At 43.3% G+C, this 25,067-nt stretch overlaps 1 protein-coding gene across 1 annotated transcript in view; it reads right to left on the bottom strand.

Moving 5' to 3' along the window:
* Positions 1-24,387, bottom strand: part of LOC121916500 (fibrosin-1-like protein) — a 699,030-nt gene extending 674,643 nt beyond the window's left edge. Inside the window, exon 1 of the mRNA XM_042441668.1 lies at positions 23,235-24,387. Within this exon, the coding sequence (XP_042297602.1) occupies positions 23,235-23,528 (294 nt within the window). The 5' untranslated portion in view covers positions 23,529-24,387. The remainder of the gene's footprint in view (positions 1-23,234) is intronic.
* Positions 24,388-25,067: the final 680 nt, after the last annotated feature.

The raw sequence follows: 25,067 nt of genomic DNA, 5'->3' as shown, positions 1-25,067 counted from the left end.
TAATTTTTTAAAATTTAAATATATAAATAAACCAGGACAAATGTAGGACAACATTTTTAAATGGAAGACACTTTTTTTAAAAAAAAATGGAGGACACGCGAAAAAAATTGCTGATTTTAAAAAAACGTTAATATAAATGCATGTTTCTGAGGCTTCTATAGACAATTGCCCCCCAAAGGCCCCGGCGGCAATTGGCGGCAGGACTGGGCTGGGGCCGGTCCCAAGACCTCGCCGGGCCGCATCCGGCCCGCGGGCCGCAGGTTGCCTACCCCTGGCCTAAACTCAAAGAGATCACATTACTTAGCACTTAGTACAGTACTTAGCAACCTTCAAGGGCACCAACAGCTATAAAAATTAAAGAGTCCTATTTTTGCTCAGCAGTAGAAAAGAGCTGCAATGATAAAACTTCCACTGCTTAAACAGTTGTATAATTGAACTTCTCCTACACCTTCCAACATATGAAGAAGGAAGAAGGGGAGAAACCCAGTACATCCGTTTTGTATTAAAGAGTCTGTTAATGGGGGAAAAGGACAAGTGATCAAACTGATTTTAGGGATCTGTGACAGTTTTTAATCACAATGGTGGCACTGGACTATGTAGAATGAATTTTCAAGTTCTTAGGCAGCAAATGTTGGTTTCAAAATGCCCTGTTGTTTAAGCTCAAGCGATCCACAGACAGACACGTCCAGCCGTTCATTTGTCTCAGTTCTCTCTCCTGCATGTGTAAAGTAGAAATATATACAACCTTTTATTTTACAGGTTAAAAATTGCAATAATAACATGCCAATAATAACCCTGCCCTGTTGTCAACTTTTTTGTTGTTGTAGTTAACCGCCCTGAGTCAAAACCTACTGAAAAGCAAACTCTGAGCTAACAGCGTATGGGAAGTGTCTGTCACTTATGCATCAATAAATTGAAGCATAAGGGGAAAGGGAAGAAGATAGAAGGGCTCAGAGTGCAAATGAAGGACTGGATCATGGCTTTGGCATGGCTTCCAGGTTCTTAGGATGCATGCATCAATAGCTCCAAAGTGACCCGAAGCACTTTATTCTTTGCCTGTATCTATGTTAATGTTCAAACCTTTCACAATGCAGAATTATGCCTGAACATAACAACTTTCATTCTTAGTTTTTTGTGGGTTTTTCGGGCTATGTGGCCATGTTCTAGTAGAGTTTATTCCTGACGTTTTGCCAGCATCTGTGGCTGGCATCTTCAGAGAATGCTGACCTGGAAGAGAGAGAGTGTGTGTATACACACACTGTACACACACACACACATACACACTGTGTGACCATGGGTAAGGAGGACTGATTCCCATGTTAATCTGTATATTGTTCTGTTGCTGATGGCAGGGCCTCAGGGTGGGAGAATATGCAAAGAGGATTAGTGTCTGCTAATTGGTGATCATTATCTGTTTTTATTCTGATTTCTGAGTGCTGGATGACTTGTCCAAGTCATTTTTTCCGTCTAAAGGCAAGGGAAAGATGTTTCCTACTTCCTGTACAGAAGTTTCTTTGACAGATAGTTGAATCTTATATTGGTATCAGTGAAATGCCACCATCCTACTGAGGGCAGCAAGGCTATATTATGAGCCTCCAAGTGCACATGTCAGAGGCTGAAATAATGGTTTGGCCACCTCCTTCATGAGCTGAGGCACAAGGCTGGCTGTTGTTGTTATGTACCTAATGTGAACCTATCACAGTGTTTTCTTGGCAAGATTTGTTCAGAGGGGCTTTGCCTTTGTCTTCCCCTGAGGCTGAGAGAGTGTGACCTGCCCAAGTCACCCAGTGAGTTTCATGGCCTAATGGGAAATAGATCCCAGGTCTCCAGTTGTAGTCCAACACTCAAACCACCACACTGTCTCTCCATGGCTAGCTGTAGGTAGGAACAAATACCACTCCAGAGAAACTAGAAACATATGTAATAAAATCAATCAGGGAACCAGAGCAGATGTCTCAGCCAGGCTGAGGATGAAGAAGACAAGGAGGCTGAGCCAGAGCTTGTGCAGAAAGCTGAGCCTGAGCCTGAACCTGGCCCTAGTTTGCCCCTGCCAGCTCCAGCAGAGTTTGTGGTTTCCAAGGAAGCTCAGCAGCCAAGCCTCCCAGCAAATGAGCCTGCAGGCATGGATGAGGGAGAAGGGACAGCAGCACCTACAGTACCTACCTTCAGTCAGCGACAAGCAGAAAGGGAGGGCCTCTGGCGTTCGAGGAGGCTTTATCAAAAACGCCGAGATAATCAGGCGCAGCTGGATTCCTGCAGTTTGGAAATTTAAACAGGTGCAAAATGCCTGCCTCGGTGTCAGAGATTATCTGAGTTTCCCTAAGAAAGCACGCTTGACCTGCCCTCTTGTTTTCCTGGCTGGAAACCTTGCTCCTTGGATTGCTGGCTGCCATGTCTCTCTGGACTTCTTGACCTTTGGGTTTGGTTACTCATCTCATCGCTCTCTAGAACCCTGGACTTTGGATCATTGACTTCTCTCTTTGGCTGTGCCCTCTGGTTTGTGCTGTTTGGACTCTTGCTTGAGAACTGTCTGTTTGCACAGACCATTTTTGTTCCTTTTGACTTTGGAACCTTATCTAGCTCTAAGTGTGTTGCGATCAGCATACTTGGCCACTTTCCCAGGACAGCAGAACAGAAATGATGTCTTTTTGAACCAGTGTATCTCAAACTCATGAGATAATTCAAGCCCATTCAGTCTCAGCCTGTGTTTAGTGGTCAGACCAGTGATATTTCTAATGACCTTAAAGCAGGCACTTTGATCTTCACTTCCTTTGCCACTGGCACAAAATGCTTCTCAACCCAACATATCAAACCTTTGCTTCAGTTACTGTATCCTATATTGTGCATTCAAATAGCAGTGATAAACATGTCAAAGTGTATTCAGGTGCAGTGACCAATCTTCATTTCATAGAATCATAGAGTTAGAAGAGACCACGGGGGCCATCCAGTCCACCACCGTATTTGCTTGTACTCTATTTTGTATTTTGCACCTCCCATATATACCTGCCTAGCAAGTGAGATCAGCTTCAAAGGGTTTGCCTACCTTCTGTGGAAAGGTCGGGCCTTCTGTTTTTTGCCAGAAATTTAAAAGAAGCCCAGCCTTCACCTGCACACTTCTAGGGATCTTCACTTTTGTGGAAACAATTTTTATTATCCTCTTGATGCTTTTAGAGTATTTAATCTCTGTGTGTGTTTGAACTGCTATTTGGGGGGGAGGGGGATTCAAAAGCCAGTCTGAAGCTTTGAAGACTAAGAAGAGCAAAATGATATAAAGGGATCTACTGTCACCAACACACAGAGCCCTTCAAAATCTTTGCAGGCACCAAGAACAGAAATCAGATTTCAAAAAGAGAAAAATATTTTGCCAAAAAGACAAATCCAAAGAAGAAAGGGGGAAATGAAAGAACAAACCACAAGAACAGCCATAAAATAAAAAGTGTGCTTGTTTACCAGAATGGTATGGTTCTCTCATGGCATATGGACTCTCCCAATCAAACAGTGTTCTGGTTCCTGTCTACAAGGAGATACTGCAAAAACATTCAGAAACAATGCACCCCTCCCCTGAAACGGTTCCACTTCACCAAGATAAAAATGCACAGAATTCTATGATTCACATATACCTTCAACAGATTAGAAACATCTTTAGCACACCATGAAAAAGACCAGGAACTGTTGACCATGAAGCACTAAGGCACGCTGGCCAACTTTAAAAATAAAGCCTCACCAAGATGGATTGTAAACCTCTTTCTTAGATTTATACAGCACATGCAATCTACAAACAGCACTTTTGGAAGATTAAAACAGAAAAGTACAGTACTGCTTAAAATTTATAAGCAAGAATAATCAAAAGACAAACACATGGATTGTCTTTAAAAGAATGTCTACAGTCATATCTAATTTACAGCATAAGAATTTGGCATTTATAAATTTGAGACATTGTATAAAGGAGGGAGGGCAAAATGGATCAACAATAGCAAGTTCAGAAAAGTGTGCATGGCATGCTTGCTACTAAGAGACTAATGCTTAAAAGAAGCTTGTTTGAGGGAAGTGACAGAACTGAAGAGCGCCTCAGACAAGCGTAGTAGCTATTTCAGAACACTGTAAATGAAGCTGAGTGGGAGATTAGAGCTCATTGTTATCAACAGATATATGTGGTGTGGGGACATCAAAAATTGTCCCAAATCTTTTCCCAGCACCTGCTTTTTCAGTATCTTCTCTAAAAAGGAACAGCTACTGAATTCTACAAATTCTATACAAATTAATATGATGAACTGGAATTTGCAGTACTATCCAAGTAATCCATCCAAGTAAGAGGTTGCTCAGAACTGGTGTTGCGTGATATGAAAGGGTCCTTGACAGAAGCTGGTTAGATGCTAAGAGAAAGCTGACCATGCTACAGTAAGAAGGGAAAACTGTGAAGTATAAAATACAAAGGGGAATGATCCCAAGGACCTTTGTCTTCTCAAAATAACTCCACCCTTTTGTGAGTTACATGACCACATTTTGTTGTAGAGTTATTCCAAAAGCCAAATAATGGCTCTCTGAAGTTGACATGCAGTTCTGCTATCCAACTTTTTGCAGTTTTGTCCAAGAATATCAAACAAAACTCTTAGGAAGCAGATTTCACCATTCAATTATTAAAGAGTTAAAGCTGTGCTAATTTATCTCTTTCTCTGTAGGCATCCACAAACAAACCACAGTATGCTACAGTATTAAATGGGAATCATTATTTCAATTATCAGGAAGACTCAGCAAGTTATTTTGCAATCAAGCCAACAGAACAAACAAGGGATCGTGAAAATGAACAATGCCTTTTTTTTTTTTTTTGAAGAACAGGGTTTATATGAGGTGCACATGCACCTTACACACACTGTGCAAACACACATGATGGGAAGCTATACAATTCATAATAAAAAGATGCAGAAATGGCAATCAATTTAGGCTGGTGCCACTACAGAATTAATGCATTTTGACACTGCTTTAAATGCTATGGCTCCATCTTATAGAATCCTGGGACTTGTAGTTTGTTATGGCACTTGAGCTCTCTGACGGAGAAGGCTAAATATCACAAATCCCACAAATCCTAGAGTTCCCTAGCATGGTGCCATGGCAGTTGAAGCAGAGTCAATCTGTATTAATTGTGCTGTGTAGATGTAGCATAAGATGCCTTTAAAAGAGGATTAAATGGATCACAGCTAGGAATTAATGCATCACAAGTGATTACTTTGGAGGTAGAGGGCTTAATAGTTATTTTTCAGAAAATAATGTAAATATGTATGATGGTGAGTTATTTTAGTAGAAGGAACAATTATTACATAGTAAAAGTTTCTTTTAGAGCATCATTTTGATTTTAGGCAATTAGAGAAAAATTAAGTATATTTGTTTTTCAAAATAATAAAATATTACAATGTTACTTTGAAAAATTCATGTTCACAGATCTGAGAGAAATTCGTAGTGGATAGTCAGGACAGCTTGCACTGCCTCCAGTGCAAGTGCTGGTGAACAACAGCTAGAACACAGGAAGCTGATTCTTACTGAATCGATCCATTGGTCCATGTAGCCCACTACTGTGATCTCTGATTGGCAGCAATGGCCATCTAGGGTTTCAGGGAGGTTATTTTTCTAGCCCTTGATGGAGACCTCATTGTGTTCCTTGGTAGTTTACCATCCAAACACTAAGCAGAATTGACCCTGCTTAGATTAGACTGGATATGTTCAGGGTGGTAGGGGTTACAGGAGGTTGTTATTGCTTGCATATCCTGCTTATGGTCTTCTCAGGGATATTTTGTTGACTCCTGAGGGAAACAGGTTAATAAACTGGACAAGTCTTAACCATGACCCTGCTCTTCTTGGCTTCTTACACTGCATACACACCATCTATGTGATCTGTGCTAGTAAGGCACTGGCCACTCAGTTCAAGAGACTGACTGCAAGTTTGGTCCATGCATGCAATAATGTTCCCAGTAAACTGTTACGTTCTTCCATATAAAAAGTAAGGTACATTTGGGAACCTAGACTAGACCTGCTTACTCCTCTTGGGAAGCCAGTTGCTTGATCCTATTTGGATCATCTTGATCCTTCACACATATTGTCCCCTGTCCATGGGTTCCGTTCCTTCATCATGTTAAAAGTATGGTAAGATGAAAGCAATCAGTTGTATCCATGGTTCCCAGTCTCAGGTCACCAGACGTTTGTTGGACTTCAGCACCTAGAAGCCCTATCCAGTACAGCCAGTAGTCATGCATTCTGGGAGTTGTACTCCAACATTTGGGACCCATTGGGCTATACACTGACAAATATTGTCAAATGAGTATCATTAAGATGATGGCCATTACAGGTGCAAGTATTATCTTGGACGGTTACAGTCTAACATCAAGCACCCTGAAGACACTAAAAAGATTCTGTTTTTTGTATGGATATTTAGATCAAATGTGGGGAACCTCTTTCAGCCCAAGGACTGAATTCAGTTTCAGATAAGTCCACATTCCAGTGACAAACAAGTCTGAGGAAAAAGTCTGGGAACAAAAGTATCAACATACTTTACTTTAAAGTTCAGCATTTGAACAGGCATTTCAATATTTTAGAGTGCAAAAAAACTGTACAAAGCCTGGAATCCATCGAATGGTGTTGTCATGGGAAAGGGGGCAGCCCACAGGGTGGGTCTGATGCCATGACCTAAAGCCCTCCAGTCCTGCCACAGAAGGATTAAATATCAGCTGGAATTTCTGTGTGTTTAGAGCATATTTTAGCCAATTTAACATGGAGGCACAGTTCAGCTAACAAGTTTCTTCAACAGCATACCCTAAGACAGGAGAGTGCAAGTGTGCAACGGTAGGGAGCCACATTAGCCCCTTAGGAAACCTAGGAGGGCTGCACCTCCCTGTCGCACCCAGAAAAAAATAAACTTCTTTTGCCAAGGGAAAGGGGGACCTTCTAACTATGTTTTGGAGCTTTTGTGGGCCATTTTAGGCCCAGGAGAGGGCTATAACAAAAAGAGTGAATTGGCTTAGAATGTGGTGGAAATGCCCTCTATGTCCGCTAGAGAGCATTTGAGGGCAATTAAAAATGTTTTGCAAAAAATATATATAAATAATTCTGTTTGAACATTGGGAGGCCCAGGGGATCTCAAACCATGGTGGAAATGTCAAATGCCTCCACACACCCTAAAGAGCTTTGTGGGGCATTCTGTAGCCCTTTTTTTTTCCCAGGCCTCAAAAACAGCCCTGGAAGCTGTATGCAACCACAAGCTGCACTCTACCCACCCCTGCCCTAAGAGGCCACTTTGCCCTACATAGCTTCAAAGTACCAGCTGGCTTTTATTGGAGTGCTCACCCCAGCCATTTCAAGAACATTCAGATCACTTGACATCTTCCACTGCTGTATACAGGGCAAGTGATAATTAACATAGACACTGTCACTACACTGCAGCTAGTATAATCTATACAAAGCAGCACCGCATTTAATGGAACTGTTACACTTCATTACAATACAAAAGTCATTTCTGTTCAATGGCCCACTCTCATGTAACAACTTCCACTGATATTCACTGTACAGGAAACAAAAGGTGGTCCTGGTGATGAAGTATAGATTCCCAATACAGGCAGCTGGCCTGGATCCTTACTCATTAACAACTCGCACATAATTAGATTTGCGCTGAGCCTTCTTCCCATCACTGGGATTACAGGATAAAATGAGAGTGATCAGAAACTAGTGCTGCCAGACTCAGTCTTGAAAGCTGCCTTAGAGAGAGTCTAATCATCAGTCTATCTAGCTGACGGTTATCAACACCAACTGGCAGTAACTCTCTAGGGTTTTACATACAGTATATACTTATGTATAAGTCTAGACATTTTAGTCATAAAATTGATCCAAAAAACCTGAGTTGACTTATCCACAGGCCAATATAGGTACTGCAAGTACTGTACTTTAACGCTTATTTTTTAAAAAGGAACCATCCCCTGGTGAAAGGCAACATTATAATCACAATTCCCCCCTGTCCATTCTCATCCAGCCAGCCTTTATTTTGAGCATAGTTATGCCTGCTAGAATTGTGTAAATTCTTTGTCATTGTTTTCCTTTGCATCATCCTTTAGATACTTTGTTACATGCCCCTAGATTTTATCCTTGACTTATCCACTGGCCATATTAAAATCCATAATTTTGGCCCTAAAACCTGCCCTCGACTTATACATGAAGTCGACTTATAGTCGAGTAATATGGCGGGCGACTTTCCCCAGACTGACTTGGACATGCTATGGATTGATCCTAGGACCTTCTGCATGCAAGAAAAGCGCTCTACTATTCGTTTTTTGTGGGTTTTTCGGGCTATGTGGCCATGTTCTAGAAAAGTTTCTTCCTGACATTTCTCCAGCATTCAGGAAGAAACTCTTCTAGAACATGGCCACATAGCCCAAAAAACCCACAAAAAACTATGGATGCCGGCCATGAAAGCCTTCGACTTCACATTGCTCTACTATTAATTTATGAACCGCCATGGTTCTTCTTAGTCAGCAACATCTATGTACTGGGCAAAAATGTAATAAAAAAAGAAATGAAACTGATCTGCCAATAAGGCTGCTGAAAGGATTTTCTGTTACATTAATGCTATAGCTCAGCCTTAACCCTTCCACAACTCTGCCAAAATTAATTCACTATGTACAGGTTTGACTAGGGCACTCTTTGGTTTCTGCACCCTTCTAAATCCTACATGATCTCAAATCCAGTGCAACAGGAACCCACTAAGCATGTTCACTCAAAAATAGATTGTATGCTGTTGGTCAAAGCAAATAATGAATGAACCAAATGACTGCAGACAGATTGTTAACTGGAGCACAGAATGACCTTGTTGCAACAGCTTCACTGGCTGTCGGCCCATTTCTGAATGGTACAGAATAGTACAAAGTACTGGAGATGACATATAAAGCCCTACGTAGCTCAAGTCCAAACTATCTGATGGAACGTAAGTCCCTATATGAGCCTGTCTGTGTCTTGAGAACTTCTGGGGGGGTCCTCCTGTCTGGTCCAACACACATTGCAGAAATAATCCAGTTTGAGACTGCTTTAACTGCCCCGGCTCCGTACTAGAGAATCATAGGAACTGTAGTTTATTGTGGCACCAGAGCTCTCTAACATAGGCGGCTAAATGTCTCACAAAACTACAGTTCCCAGATTTACCTAACACTGAGCCAAGGCAGTTAAAGTGGTCTCAAATTGCATTATTTCTGCAGTGTGTTTTGGATCCCTGTCTCACTACCGTCACAGTTATATCTGGAGGGAACACGAGAGAGGACCTTAGAAATACCCTCCTATGAAGATTAGACTGCTGTCCTGTCTTCCTTGCTATCCTCTCACCCTTGGAGCTACAAAAATGGCCCCAAAGACTGCACCTTGATCACCCCATTTCAGTGTAACAAAATAATTTCTGGGCTTTCTGGAAATATGCTGAACCAACTGCAAACTAAAAACTGTGTACACTCTAACACATGCCCTTCAAAATAGCTAGTTGCATTTTAAAATAAAAACTGAGGCTTATACACCCATTTTTAATATTTAAAAAAGCTCAAAGAAATTGTTAAAGTTGATGTTTCACCCACTTCCCACTACCAGAACTCTTGGAAATCTTTTGTAGAAACTCTTTAATTTAATTACTTTCCTACACACTCATCAAGCATTTTTTTTAAATGGACTGTTGTCAGGTTTCTTAGTCCAGTGGGGGTTTTCCCCCAAGTGGAAACCCCAGAGGATAGCTTATTCCCAAGGCACCAGGAACAATAGAGACTGCATTTTGTTCACCTAACTCACTTTTATTTCAAAAGGCAATTACTTGAGGGGGGTATCTATAGGACTCATTCATGTTTTGCCATTTCCTTCCCTTTAAAATTGATTAATTAAAAATCAATGACACCTAGAATATCAAAAGGGACTAATAAAGTTTAGAAATACAAGGCAAGAAAACACACACACTAGTGTAGACTTCCTCAACTTGATACATTTCCAGTGTGCTGTGTAACTCTTGTCAGCTCGAGCTGGCATGCCCTTGTATGAGATGGCAACTCCTGACATGATAGGACATGTAGTCTAACAGACCTGGAAGACACCAATCTGGTGGATGCTGCACTAGCATGGAGATGTAAGGCAGCTGTATACATGAAAACTCCTTTATTCAAAATTACAAAGTATCAGATAATGCGATTCAGTCACATCCCCAAGACTCTGAAAGGCTTCCATTTCTCTCATTAGTAGAATCCTGCAGACACACCTAAGCATATCCAAATATGCAACTGTTGTCAGACTCCTCCACTATTTAACAGATTATATGTTCAGAATCCCAGCCGCAGAATGTGACATTATGCATCCTAGTTGTTCAGCCTCTGTGCTGTGTGAAAAATGAAACTTCGCCAACTGGGGTAGGGGCACACATGTTGCCATCTCCTAAACGGTATGCATGCATGCATGTTTGAGAACATTAGCTATCTCTGGATTTCTCAAATCCATTAGTATAAGTTCAGTATGAAAGTACCAGTATACTAAACATTGTTTTTAGGAAAACATTATAATAATTAATGTGGTAGAGTTGAAGTGGGGATGATTCCCAGTTCTGAAGATAAAACACGCCACATCTTCCAAACCTCTTCATCACAGAGGTGCTTCTCAACATAAATATGCATGCACATGCACAGCAGAGGCAGATAACCTGAGGTCCTTCAGATGATGTTGGACATCATTCCTGCCAGGTGTAACCAGCACAGCCAAAAAAGGGATGATGGGAGTTGCAACCCAACATATTGAATACCACAAGCCCCTCTCCCATGAAGAAAACACAGGGATTTCAGTTTGAGTCATTTTCCCTAATAGCTGTTTTTAAAAAATAAAACAATTAAACTGATGTAAAGCAATATGACTAAGGCAGCACATGAACTGCAACATGCAGAGCATCCTCTTTCTTTGTCAAAGTTTGGACTCCCAAAAGAGATTATCAGATGGACTCAAAAGAAGTGCAAAAAAAGGTATTAATTAGGAGCTCTATGAAGGGGCAAAAGACCTTATCTGCTACCAGTTCCTTTTAACTGGAAATGCCAGGAATTAAACCTGGGACTACCTACACTCTAATAAGCATTCCACCACTGAATTGTGTTTCTTCCCTCTTTTTCATTTTATTTGGGAGTTTGAACATTTTTTGTTTTAAAGTAAGGATAACGAAAAATATATTTATATTTTGTTAATGAGGCTACCTAGCATTTTTTTAAAAAAACTAACCTACAGCCTAACTTTGACATATGTTAGTTTGAGAGAATTTCATCTTTGTAAAAAAACAAAAACACCTTTTTGTCAGAATCGTACAAACAATTGTATTCCCCATTACCATGTTTGGATGAGAGAGCTGGACAATTAAGAAAATGAACAAAAAGAAAATAAATTCATTTGAGATGTGGTGCTGGAGAAGATACCATGGATAGCAAAAAGAACAAATAGATGGGTCCTAGAGCAGATCAAGCCTGAAATTTTCCTGGAGGCAAAGATGACTAAACTGGGGCTGTTGTACTTTGGTCACATCGTGAAAAGACACGACTCATTAGAAAAGCCAATAATGTTGAGAAAAGTGGAAGGAATTAGGAAGACTACATGTTAGATGTCTCATCCACAGGGTCGCCATGAGTCAAGATTGACTCGTGGGTGGTTAACAACAACAAAAGAACCTTTTACTAAAAATAACATCAGACGCTTATCTGACAATTCCCATGCTCAAAATTAGCACCCAGTCCTTGGTAAAGAAACCCCTGTCAACATGTTCAGCGTGTCTTTGCTTCACTTTGTTCATGGAATTAAGAAACAGTTCCACACACATCCATACAAATACCAATTGGCACTTGGGTTTCTGAAAACACCTCAAATACACATCCTCCCTGTTCAACACATGAAAGGAAATTAGAAGATTTTGCTTATCCTATTTATTCTGATCAGCCAATTAAAATATGCTAAAAGTGAGGGTTCTCTCTTGAATACTGATAGAAATGAGCGACAGACAGCAATTTCCTTTCCATACAGATGCAAACAATTACTGTTTTGTGGATTCTAAGGATCACTTCACACTTGGCTACTTTCCTATATATCTCACGATCTCACCAAGCTATGTTTTCAGTGAATCTATATGTGTATATCATACTATGGTAACATGAATGCTTGTATAGTATGTCTGAAGGCTCAACTCAAGTTTATACAAGGGATTTAACTAATACCTTTAATTCCTGTATTGTACTCTGCACTGCCAGTAGGTTTGTAGCCAATATATGGTATGTTACCTAACATGAATGCTTGTGGTGCAGGATAAGTGCAGAATGATAATTTGCATTGTTTGGCTAAAGTGTGGGATAAAAAATTAACCAATACATAATCTTTCAATAATACTAGGGCCCAAACAGACAGGCCAAAATAAAGCTGCTTCAAGTCACTTTGGAGGTATGCTGTTTAAATGACAAACACATCTTAAGAGGCCAGAAGCTGCACCAAAGCTGCACTCTAGTCCTTAGGTCTGGAGCATGGCTTTGGCGTGGCTTCTGGCCTCTTAGGACACATGCATCATTTAAACAGCATACCTCCAAAGTGACTCGAAGCAACTTTATTTTGGCCTGTCTATTCGGACCCATTAGTTAGCAGATTCAACAGGATGCCCTTGGACAAACCATTCTCGTAGCCGCATTGACTTTAAAATGGGGATGACATCAACCTAATTTCCAAAGATACAATACACATGCATGCACTTTCAGCATGGACAAAAAACATTATATGAATAACTATTTACGACTACATTGTTTTTATATGTAGAAGTGATGTCCATGTAGGAAAACACTCATGCTAAAGTCTAATGGATTGTTTCCATGAAGTATTTTGGCAAAAAGTACAGTATCACCTGAGAAACAAAAGACATGAGGGTGGAGAAATGTTTTCACTTATTTTTTCCAGTGTCAGCCACCCCTGTATAGTTACTGAAGGTTCATAAAACTTATAAGCAAGATATCTTGTGTGTGCCTTACCTAACCAAGACACTTGAACTCCAATAGGGAATATAGTGAGGCATGCACCTCTTCTACCTCTCCATCAGTCCCAAAAGGCTTTCAAGTCTCTCACAGTCTCAGGAAATCTCTCTCACCCCTCATGACACCATGTTTTATCATCTTCAATCTTGGAAGCATCTCGAAGCTTTCACACTTCTCACAAACAGGTCATCCCCATTGGGCAATTGTCTCTCATGATGTTTGTTGCTCCTACATGATGATAAACCCCAAGAAATGCAACCTAACCCATCATATTAACCTTTTGTGTATCTGGAGAAGCAACCATACCCCTCAGTTGTGTTGCACAAATAATGAGAGAGCCCGTTATCATACACACACACCTTTAGGTGGAAAACAAGACAGTTCCATGGCGCCCACCAATGTCATTCTGGTCCCAGAGTAAAGTAGAATCATAGAATCATAGAGTTGGAAGAGTCCGCAAGGGCCATCCAGTCCAACCCCCTGCCATGCAGGAAATTCAGATCAAAGCATCCCCGACAGATGGCCATCCAGCCTCTGCTTGAAGACCTCCAAGGAGGGAGACTCCACTATACTCCTAGGAAGTGTGTTCCACTGTCGAACAGCCCTTACTGTGAGGAAATTCCTCCTAATGTTGAGGTGGAATCTCTTTTCCTGCAGCTTGCATCCATTGCTCCGGGTCCTAGTCTCTGGAGCAGCAGAATGTATATATAACAAAGCAGCCTTGATAAAACTAGTCGGAACTCAACTTGGTTCAGATGGAAGGGTTTTTTTTTTTTTTTTACAAACCCTCATGAACATCACCAAGAGTTTGATTCAGAAAGAAAGGTGGAATAGAAATAAAGATAGCCTTGATTCTGGAAAAGAAAACACTGATGGAGGAACAGAGAGAATTAATGTGGCTTCAAAGTGATCAAGAAGTGGAATCCAAGGGGACAAAGTCCTACAAACATTGAGAATTGTCTTTCCCAGGTGTCCATCATTTCAACCAACAAGGAAGGATGTTGCTGCCTATTTTTGTGGGTTTACTGTTGAATCCATTTCCAAAACAGGTTCTTTAGTATGGCTATTCCTTTGAATTCTGGGTTAAAACCCATTGGAGATTCACTGCCTCACTGACATCAGAGATATCAACTGCCACTAACTAGGATGCTACAGGTTTTGCTGTACAGTTGTCCCTCCATATTCGCTAGGGTTAGGGGAACAAGACCCCCGTGAATATGGAAAAAACACAAATAACAAAAACACTGTTTTTACCTGAGAGGACACCTCTCTAGGAATCTCTAGGTCCTCCAGTGCAACTCTGTGGTCAATGTCCAACATACACTGACCATAGAATGGCACTGGAGTAGCTACAAATGGTCTTTCAGTGCAACTTTTAGTTAAAGTTTCCCATAGAGTTGCACTAGAGGACCTAGATATTCCTAGAGAGAACATATTAATGAAATCTGTGAATAATCAAATCCGCAAATATCAAATCCGCAAATATGGAGGGATTACTGTATTTCCAGTTCAGGCCAGTCTTGCAGGAAAAGCCAAAATGGCAGCATCCCAACCTAATAACACCTGATCATCATTCTGGGAGATGTCATACATACAGAAAAAACAAACTTCTTCAGTACACCAGAGTTCCCCTACCTGGTCATCCAGATGAGACTCCTACTTTCCACAGATGGCCATACAAGTGTAGAAGCATGTATTGTTGCCTAAGGCAGAGAAACAAATATACAGAGCAGGCACATGCTTAGTGTCAAGAAGAAACGGCTACTCCATTTCACACTGTGGAGCCTTTCATCCCATGATATTAAGTAGCACTGAGGAGGAGGAGAGAGGTAGCTGGGCGGCTACAGAAAGGAGGAGAGAGGTAGCTGGGTGGCCATTTTGAGTGGTGACTGTTTAATTTTTTTTTAAACTCTAGGGAGAGTGTGCTTGTTGCAGAGGGGGTGGAGCTTCAGTGAGTCACATCTGTGAGTCACTAGGGGGCGGAGCTAGCAGACTAGCTCTATATCACTCCTCCCAGAGCCTTTCCAGAGCAGTTCCTGCTACAGAGAGGAGGAGGAGAGAGGTAGCTGGGCGGCCATTTTGAGTGGTGACTGTTTAAAAAATTTTCATCCAAGGAGATCTACAACAAAGGCGGGGTTGATTGAGCTCACTGCCAGAAATTGGCGAAACATCAGGGGCTTTAACGTTGGTGTTTTCTGGAAGATTTTTTTTTTTTAGGAGGAAGCCCACAGTCCTGTTCCAGTAATTGTAGGTTGTTTGCCTTCTTGCCTACAAATGTGGAGAACTTCACATGCACCAAGTGCAAGTTGGTAGCACTCTTGGAAGAAAAAGTCCAGCAGCTGGAGTCCAGAGTAGCTACACTTCAGCATATTAGGGAGCAAGATGATTTCCTGGACAGAACAGAACTAACGATTTTGGATGAGTACCATGCCGAGGAAGTTGCTGGGGCGGAGGAGGTCACATCACATATACAGGAGGCAGACAGCTGGAGGAATGTCACACAGAGAAGTAGGCCAAGAAGGGATTGTTCTGGGAGCTTTCAGCTAGAAAATTGAATCAAAGCTCTTTCCCTTATCAAGGAGGACGAAGAAGAGCAGCATGGACAGACTTCAGGGACTGAGCAGGGGAGCCTGAGAGTTCCACCAGAGGGAACAGTCACTGCTAAGCCTCAGAGGAGGCATGTGGTCGTAGTGGGGACTCCTTGCTGAGGAGTACAGAAGCAGTGATTTGCAGGCCTGACAAGATGTTTCGAGAGGTGTGTTGTCTCCCCAGGGCAAAGATCCATGATGTCACAGACAGGCTGACAAGACTGGTCAAGCCTACTGACCAATATCCCTTCCTTCTGGTCCATGTGGGAACCAATGATACTGCAAGACACAGCTTTCAGAACATCAGAAGGGATTATAAGGCGCTTGGTAGGAAGCTGAAAGGAATGGATGCACAGGTTGTCATCTTGTCTCTTCTGCCAGTTGAAGGGCACGGTTCAGGAAGGGAGAGGAAAATAGCGAATGTGAACAACTGGCTTCACAGATGGTGCCGCCGAGAACTATTTGGATTCTTTGATCATGGGCTGTGGTTCCATGAGGGACTTCTTGAAACGAACGGGTTGCATCTCACGCCAGTTGGAAGAAATGTTTTTGCCAACAGTCTCACAAACTTGATCAGGAGGGATTTAAACTGAGTTTTGTGGGGGAGGGAGACAATATTAAGGAAGGCAAAAGAGCTGGAGAAAATAATCAAACTGACATAGAGGAAACAAGACAAAGAGTGCAAGGACCCAACAGTGGGAGGCAAAAAACTTGCACAGGCAGCAAGGAAAAGGGACCCATGGTATTTGATGTCTCTACACTAATGCACAGAGCATGGGAAATAAGCAAGATGAACTCAAACTCCTAGTACAACAAAACAAATATGATATACTAGGCATCACTGAAACCTGGTGGGATGAGTCTCATAATTGGAATGTGGAAATAGAGGGGTATAGTCTTTTTAAGAGAAATAGGCCAAACAGGAAAGGAGGAGGAATAGCACTATATGTCAGAGATATTTACACCAGTGAAGAGATCGAAGACATCAATACTGGCAGCAGGTGGAGAGCATCTGGATAAAAATTAAAGGGGAGGGAAACAACAAGGATGTTATGGTGGGAATCTACTACAGACCCCCAAGTCAGATGGAGGAACTGGATGAGGCCTTTCTAGAACAGATGACCACACACTGAGAAAGGAGAGATGTAGTAGTGATGGGCGACTTCAACTATCCTGATATTTGTTGGAAGTCAAACTCAGCCAAATCCTCAAGGTCTAACAAATTCCTCACTTGCCTGGAAGATAATTTCATTGTCCAAAAGGTGGAAGAGGCAACAGGGGGGACCAACTATTTTGGATCTGATCCTAACCAACAGAGATAAACTGGTTAATAGGGTGCAAGTGGTGGAAGTGACCATGTTCTCCTGGAGTTTGTTATACAATGGAAAGGAGAAGCCAGGCATAGTCAGACACACATTCTAGACTTTAGGAGAGCTGATTTCAGTAAACTTAGAGAAGTACTGGGGGTGATCCCGTGGTCAGAAATGCTAAAAGATAAGGGAGTTCAGGACGGAGGGCACTTTCTCAAAAGGGAGATATTAAAGGCACAATTTCAAACAGTTCCAGTGAGAAAGAAAAATGGGAGGTGTCTCAAGAAATCAGGATGGATGACTAAAGAACTTTCAACTGAACTAAGTTTTAAATGGAACATGTATAAGAAATGGAAAAAGGGGGAAATCACAAAAAAGGAATTCAAAGAAATAGCTAGCATGTCTAGGGGTAAAGTCAGAAAAGCTAAAGCGCAGAATGAACTCAGGCTTGCTAGAGAGGTTAAAAACAATACAAAGGGCTTTTTTGGATATGTCTGCAGCAAAAGGAAGAAGAAGGAAACAGTAGGGCCACTGTGTGGAGAAGATGACAAAATGCTAACAGAAGACAGAGAAAAGGCAGAATTACTCAACACCTTCTTTGCCTCAGTCTTCTCAGAAAAGGCAAAGGGTGCTCAACCTGAGGATAATGGAGCAGAGGACAGAAAAGGGGAATGTCAGCACAGAATAAGTAAAAAGATAGTACAGGAATACCTGGTTAATCTAATTGAATATAAATCATCAGGACCTGATGAAGTACATACAAGAGTATTAAAAGAACTAGCAAATGTAATATCGGAGCCATTGGCAATAATCTTTGAAAACTCCTGGAGAACAGAAGTCCCAGCAGACTAGAGGAGGGCAAACATTGTCCCCATCTTCAAAAAGGGGAAAAAAGAGGATCCCAACAATTATCGTCCAGTTAGTCTGACATCAATAGCAGGAAAAATTCTAGAGCAGATCATTAAACAGAGAGTCTGTGAACATCTTAGAAAGCAATGCCACAATCACAAAAAGTCACGTGGACTAGACAAGGCAACTGTTACATGGATTTGTAATTGGCCGAACCCAAAGGGTGCTCAACAATTTCTCCTTTTCATCCTGGAGAGAAGTGACCAGTGGGGTCCCACAGGGGTCTGTCCTGGGCCCAGTGCTATTCAACATCTTTATCAATGACTTGGAGGACAAAATTGGGGGCATACTTATCAAATTTGCAGATGACACCAAATTAGGAGGAGTAGCTAACACCCCAGAGGACAGGATCAAGATTCAAAATGACCTGAATAGACTAGAAAGCTGGGCCAAAGCTAACAAAATGAAATTTAACATGTAGAAATGTAAGGTACTGCACTTAGGACGGAAAAATAAAATGCACAAATATAGAATGGGCGACACCTGGCTGAATGAAACTACATGTGAAAGGGATCTAGGAGTCCAAGTAGACCACAAGTTGAACATGAGTCAACCGTGCAATACGGCAGCTAACAAGGCCAATGCTGTTTTAGGCTGCACCAACAGAAGTATAGTAATAGTGCCACTCTATTCTGGTCTGGTCAGGCCCCACCTGGAATACTGTATCCAATTCTGGGCACCACAATTCAAAAAGGACATTGAGAAACTGGAGCGTGTCCAAAGGAATGTGACTAAAATGGTGAAGGGTCTGGAAATCATGCCCTATGAGGAACGACTTAGGGAGCTGGGGATGTTTAGCTTGGAGAAGAGAAGGTTAAGAGGTGATATGATAGTCCTGTTTAAATATTTGAAGGAATGTCATATTGAGGAGGGAGCAAGCTTGTTTTCTGCTGCTTCAGAGAACAGGACCCGGAACAATGGATGCAAGCTCCAGGAAAAGAGATTCCACCTCAACATTAGGAGGAACTTCCTGACAGTAAGGGCTGTTCGACAGTGGAACAAACTCCCTCGGAGTATAGTGGAGTCTCCTTCCTTGGAGGTCTTTAAGCAGAGGCTGGATGGTCATCTGTCAGGGATGCTTTGATTTGGATTTCCTGCATGGCAGTGGGTTGGACTGGATGGCCCTTGGGGTCTCTTCCAACTCCACAATTCTATGATTCTATGAGGAGAATGGTTGAGGAAGGGATCTTTCTCCAAGCCAGTTTTACCCGCTCCAACAACATGCTACCTGCATTTATTGATGGTCAATAAACAAAAACTACAGTATATTTTCCATTACTGCCTCTTGCCAGTGTATTTTTCTCCCAAGCTAACCTTTGTTGGAGGCAGGAAATTCAAAGAGGGGGATTTAACCACTGTTGCAAACAAGACACAGCAAAGCAGTTTAATAATCTAAAACACAAATAGCTGATTTTCACTTTCTTCAATGGCAGTTCTAAAGGCTTGTTAGTTCAACTTACTATTAGCCTCAGTGCCCAATAAATGCATGGAAATGCCAAGGACAAAAGGGGCTTGGAGGAAACCTTAAAAGAGACATGTACAGCAACTGAAAGCAAACATCATGGGATGAGTGTTCAAGTAAAACAGGAAACAACTTCATCAAGGCTCAGAGTTAGGAGTCTTTCTAGAATCATAGAGTTGGAAGAGACCACAAGGGCCATCCAGTCCAACCCCCTGTCATGCAGGAAATCACAATCAAAGCATCCCCGACAGATGGCCATCCAGCCTCTGTTTAAAGACCACCAAGGTAGGAGACTCCACTACACTCTGAGGGAGTTTGTTCCACTGTTGAACAGTGCTTACTTTCAGGAAGTTCCTCCTAATGTTGAGGTGGAATCTCTTTTCCTGTAGCTTCTTACTGAGAAGACCTGTTCAAGCCTTGACCACCTGATGCACAAGGCATTTCTTTCTTTGGGGAGAAAGAAACCTTTTTCCAGCTTGCAACATCAACATTAGACCACAACCCATTTGTCCTGCTTAGGCAAATCCAACAATATCATATTTCAAGCCAAATAAAAAACATTGGAAACAAGGAAAATGATATAAAGCTATAGTCACTTCTTTGGATATGTACAAATCTATTAGGAAAATCATAAGCATAAGAGAAGCTTGTTACACTCACTGAACTCAGCTTCCTGACAGCCATAAAACAATTAGAGAGCTTTATGATAGCAAACAGGCCAGTTGACAAACATATTTGAAAAAGTTTGGTCCAAACATATCATGTTCTGAGCAAATACTATACAGACACTCAAAAGCCATTCCACACTTCTGTGAATTGGAGACAGTCACCTAACATGAGTACAGGCAGGTCTCACTTTATGTCAGGGCTGCATTCCTGTATTTGCGATGTAAATTGAGACTGATATAAATGGGGGCAGCCAATGTCTTCCATCAGAGATGAAGGCCACCAAGTTTGCAATTCTACTCACCCCACCACCAATTTTAAAGAGGTTTAAAGCACAAAGCATCAGAGCTCACCTCATTCAGGTAAGAGAAATGTGTGCATGCTTTTCAGAGAGACCAAAAGAGCCAGGAACTGCCAGTCCCCAAAGGGGCTTGGCTGAGGAAAATGGCTTGCCATTCCTTCAGAGGAGCACACAGAATCATATAATACAACAGAATCATAGAGCTGGAAGATACCTCAAGGGCCATCCAGTCCAACCCCCTGCCATGCAGGAATACACATTTAAAACATCCCGGACACATGGCTATCCAGGCTCTGTTTAAAAATCTCCAAAGAAAGAAACTCCACCACTCTCTAAGGGGTCATTCTCACTGGCAGGATGAATCACTTCGCGATTCGCTCCTGCCCCGGTTTGGAAAGCGATTTCAAAAGACCACTAGTTCTCATTATGAAAGGGTTGTTTTCTCCTGACCCTGTGTGATCGTTTTTGTTTTTTTGAGGCGATTGTGGTTCCCACTGGCAGCACTGCTTTAAACTCCCCTGTCAATCATCTGACATAAGCCCGGCTTGGAAATTGGGGGGGGGGGGGGGGGGGGGGAGGGAGAGGGTGTTCTGGGGCTGAGAGTGTGTGACAAGGAGGATGGCAATGGAGCAAGGCAAGGCGGGGGGGGAGCAGAGAAGAGGAGGAGGAGACGGAGGCAAGGCTGGGAAGGGAGCTTGGGGCCGGGAAAGAGATATCAAGAGGCCGGGAAGGGAGAAGAGGAGGAGGAGGACAGGGCATGTTTTCTTTTTCTCTGTAAAGTGATTAAGCGATAAGAGTGGTTTAGCACCTTTGCAAGTAGTTGCTAAACCATTCTGTCACTTCATCACTTAGTTTTTTTTAAAGGACATCACACCAATAATGACAAAATAGAACTGGGGGGGGGGAGAGAGAATGACATCTTCCCCCAAAATAGGGAGGGATGTTTAACACCCCCCTGCCATTAGTCCCTCCCCTCCAGAATGCTGTGATTCCAATCTGTGGTTCCCACTTCTTTGATAAGATTTGGAATTGCGTTTTTTTCAAAAGAACCTCTTTTAAGCTGGTGTCTGGGAAAACCAGTTCTTTTGCCTTTGCCTCGCTTCATCATGACAGATTCGATCACACTGCGACAGGAACCGGTTTCAAATGTGAACTAGCGTCATTTAATTCACTCAGCAATTCCACTTCTTTTTATAGTGGGAATGGGGCCTGAGACAGCTTCTTCCACTGTTGAACAGTTCTTATTGTCAAGAAGTTCTTCCTAATGTTGAGGTGGAATCCCTTTTCCTGGAGCTTGCATCCACTGAGGCACACCTGTACATTGTTCTGTGTCCTAGTCTCTGGAGCAGCAGAAAACAAGCTTGCTCCATCCTCAACATGGCATCCTTTCAAATATTTAAACAGTACTATCGTATCACATATTAACCTTCTTTTCTCCAAGTTCCATCACTGCGTTCTTCTGGTGGCTTCTCCAGCAGGTTTCCCAGGTGGAGAAAGCAATCTGGAAAGAGAGTTAGCATAGCCTCACTACTTCCCCAACGTAGGCAGTCAAAAGAAACCTAGTCCAGTCAGCTACCTTCTCTCCTGCCTCATTCAACTGAATAGGTGTGCTGGGAGAGAGACTTTATTTCTGGAGAAGTGTTGTGAAATGTTGTAAACATGGGTAATGTGAACTGAGACACACCTGTACATATCCTAACCAAATTTTGTTTAAAAATAAGCATATTATAATGGCTCAAATGACAAAGAAATGTGACAGGTTCTGTTTACCAGATTCTGCATAACATCCACATTCAGACAAAAGCAAGAAGTATTTCACAGCAAATGTCATTTGCAGTAAGTCAAAACAGCAACATTTTATTGTCAACTGAATAAAGCCAGTGATATATACACATACACACACACACACACATATATATATATCTGTATCTCCAACCAAATCAAATCAATACACCAGAGATAAAAAGCTTCTTTGATGATTGTAAATCAATTTAAAATATAAAAACTGAACCCAAACGAATTCTGGTAACATTTCTCTACATCCTGCACTGCTTCTCCCACAATCCTTTTCCTTCATATTCAACATTAACCATTTGTTATACATGTCTTCCGGTACAAAGTAAGATTTTAACAACGAAAAACAGAGAACAGGAGAATGACTGTGAGCACAATTTTAGCAATTCAGAACATCAATCAAACGGCTTTCTCCCTCAGATCCAGCCCCCTTTAAGATAAACCCTCATGCAAAATGGGGGGAATTCCAAAAGAAATCTGAACTTTCCTTCTCTTTTGCCCTTTCCCTATAAGGCTTCACCAACCGATTAAATCATCAAGAGAGCAAACAACCCCAGTTTGGGGAGGAAACACAGGTACTAGGGTTGACCAGCTAGCTGAAAGGATTAGAGAAGAGCTGTCCTACACGAACTCAGAAGAGACACTGAACAAGTACAACCAAAAACGTAGCTGACAGATGCTTCTCCTACTTTGGACCATAGATACAACATGTACACACAAGACCTAGTATGTAAGGATAACTTGTAACCCCTTTGAGACTAACTGAAAGGAAGAAGTTGGTAGCGTGCGGTTTCCTAGACTTCAGTCTACTTCCTCAGAAGTCTAGGGAAGCTCCTGCTGCCAACTTGAGTCTCAGAGGGGCAACAGGATCTCTCTACATACGGATCCTACAGACTAACACAGCTATAGTTTTGAATTCTACCACACAAGGCCTAGGCTTCTATGCCCATCCCTTGCTTTATACTTTTCTGGACCTCACAACAAACACATTGCTGGGTGTGCAAGAAGTTCACTGATATTGACAAGTAGAAGTCAGAGGGAAAAAGCCAGTTGACCTCATCTGTCCCAAGATCATGATCATCTCTTCCTCCCGCTCCTCCACCAAGGAGTATATCCCGGCCCTAAACAACTCCTGAAAGCCAACAGAGCTCAGTCTGATCTCTCGCTTACCTCTAAGGCTTCCATGGTACTGAAGCTGGCAATGGCAAATCCATCAATGAAATCCTCTTCCTGGGAGCTGGATTCTCGCCTCCTCCGCCTCGGAGGTCTGGTGTTCCTGGCCGCAGAAGCCTGGCTTTTAGGATTGGGGCAATTTTGGCTTGTATTCTCCTTGCCGGGGCTCGTTTCCCTCTCCGACGCCGAGGAAGGACTCTGGTTTGGGTGGCCTCTGCCATTGGGGTCTCTTCTCCTCACGCGGTCCCTTTGGGACCTCGATTTCCTACTCTGTCTGATTTTGCCATCCATTCCCAAAACGACAACAATTGTAACAATCCTCCAGATTTGCTTCGGAAGCGAGATCGGAGCGATTTAAAAAACAAAACACGCCTTCCTACTAATCCAGCCTTGTTCTTTCTCTCTGTTTTCCCAAGGACTCCTTTTTTCAAGCTGACACCATCCAAAACGGGTTATAATCCAAGAGACCTCCGCGGCAAGAAAGCGGTGCTCTGTTAGAACCAAGCAGGGGGCGGGCGAAGAAAGGGATCCAGAAAAGAAGGGGGGCATCCACGAAGTGACCTTGACAAGGCTTCCCTCGCAAAGAAGGAAAAAAAAGAACGCTACATGAAAAGAAGTTAATTGGAAAGATCCAAAGGCCACGCTGCGATTGATCTGGAGTTCGGATCCGGGAGGGAGAGGTCACAGCAAAGCTTCCGATCTTGATTCCTTTCCCTTCCAGTAGGATATCCGCACAGCGGGGAAACAAAAACCACCAGCTCCGAGAAGAGGTGACAATCCAGAGAGGGAAACGGTAAATCCACGCAGAAGGAACACAAGCCGCGGCGGCGGCTCCTCCTCGACGAACCCTCCCCCCCTCCTCCTCCTCTGCCCCACTTCTGGCGCTCTGCTCCCTCCAGGGGCCCCGTCCTGGGTTCGAATCCAGCCGTGGGAGGCCACAAATCGCAAAGGGGGGCTCCGGCTTCCCCCGCGCGCGCACCGCAACTTTGTTGCGAGGAAGGCGAGGGAATGTTTGCCTGGCGCAGCCTCCTCTGCGTTGCCTTAAGTGGCTGCTCCCGCTGCCACTGCCACCGCCGCCCGCGCCCCCTTTTCCTTTTGCCTGCTCTCCTTCTCCTCCTCCTCCTCCTCCTCCTCCTCCTCCTCCTGCCCCCCTCCGGGCCCCGGCTGCGCGCTCGCTCCCTCGTTCTCCCCCCTTCCCCCCCCCCTCCCCGCCGGCGCCTTTCCCTCGGCCTCCCTTTCTCCTCAGGCTGCGTCCCTATCTGCCGCCGCCGCCGCTCAAGCTTCGCCTCCTCATATTCCGCCCCACGCTTGCATCCCTCCTTCCTTGCTTTGCTGAGCCTTATCGCACCGCCCGACCGGCCGCGCATGAGCAGAGCGGGCAGCTGCGCGTCACTCCCCGGCGCAGGTCGCGAGCCGGCTGCCTGCCTCGGCCTCCCGGGCGGCGCGCGCCACAGGCCCCGCCCCGCGCCCCGCCCCGCGCCCAGCTGGTGGCTTTCCCACGCCGCGCCCCTCAGCCCTCCTTTGGCAGCCTCAGGACAGAGGCTCTTCGGAAGAGCCGCCAGACACAGGCAGGCCCTCCCTCAGCCCCGGTCTTGACCTCCCTCGTTGCTCTCGCCTGCTGACAAGAGAAGATGAGTTCAGAGCGCAAAGAAGAGCCTCCTCACATCTTCCCGCCAGGAGAGAAACCTTCTGCTTTGGCGCAGCCTCCTCTCCTCTCCTGGGAGGGAGAAGACCAGGCTGGCCCCGCCGGCCACGCTTGACCTGCCCTTGAGGAAGGAAACTTCCAGCGAGGAGGTCATTGCCTCCCCTTTAGCCAGGGGAGGGGAGGGG

Source organism: Sceloporus undulatus, chromosome 10 (genome assembly GCF_019175285.1).
Source record: "Sceloporus undulatus isolate JIND9_A2432 ecotype Alabama chromosome 10, SceUnd_v1.1, whole genome shotgun sequence".
Taxonomy (NCBI): Eukaryota; Metazoa; Chordata; class Lepidosauria; order Squamata; family Phrynosomatidae; genus Sceloporus; species Sceloporus undulatus.
This window is presented reverse-complemented; position numbering and strand designations above follow the sequence as displayed.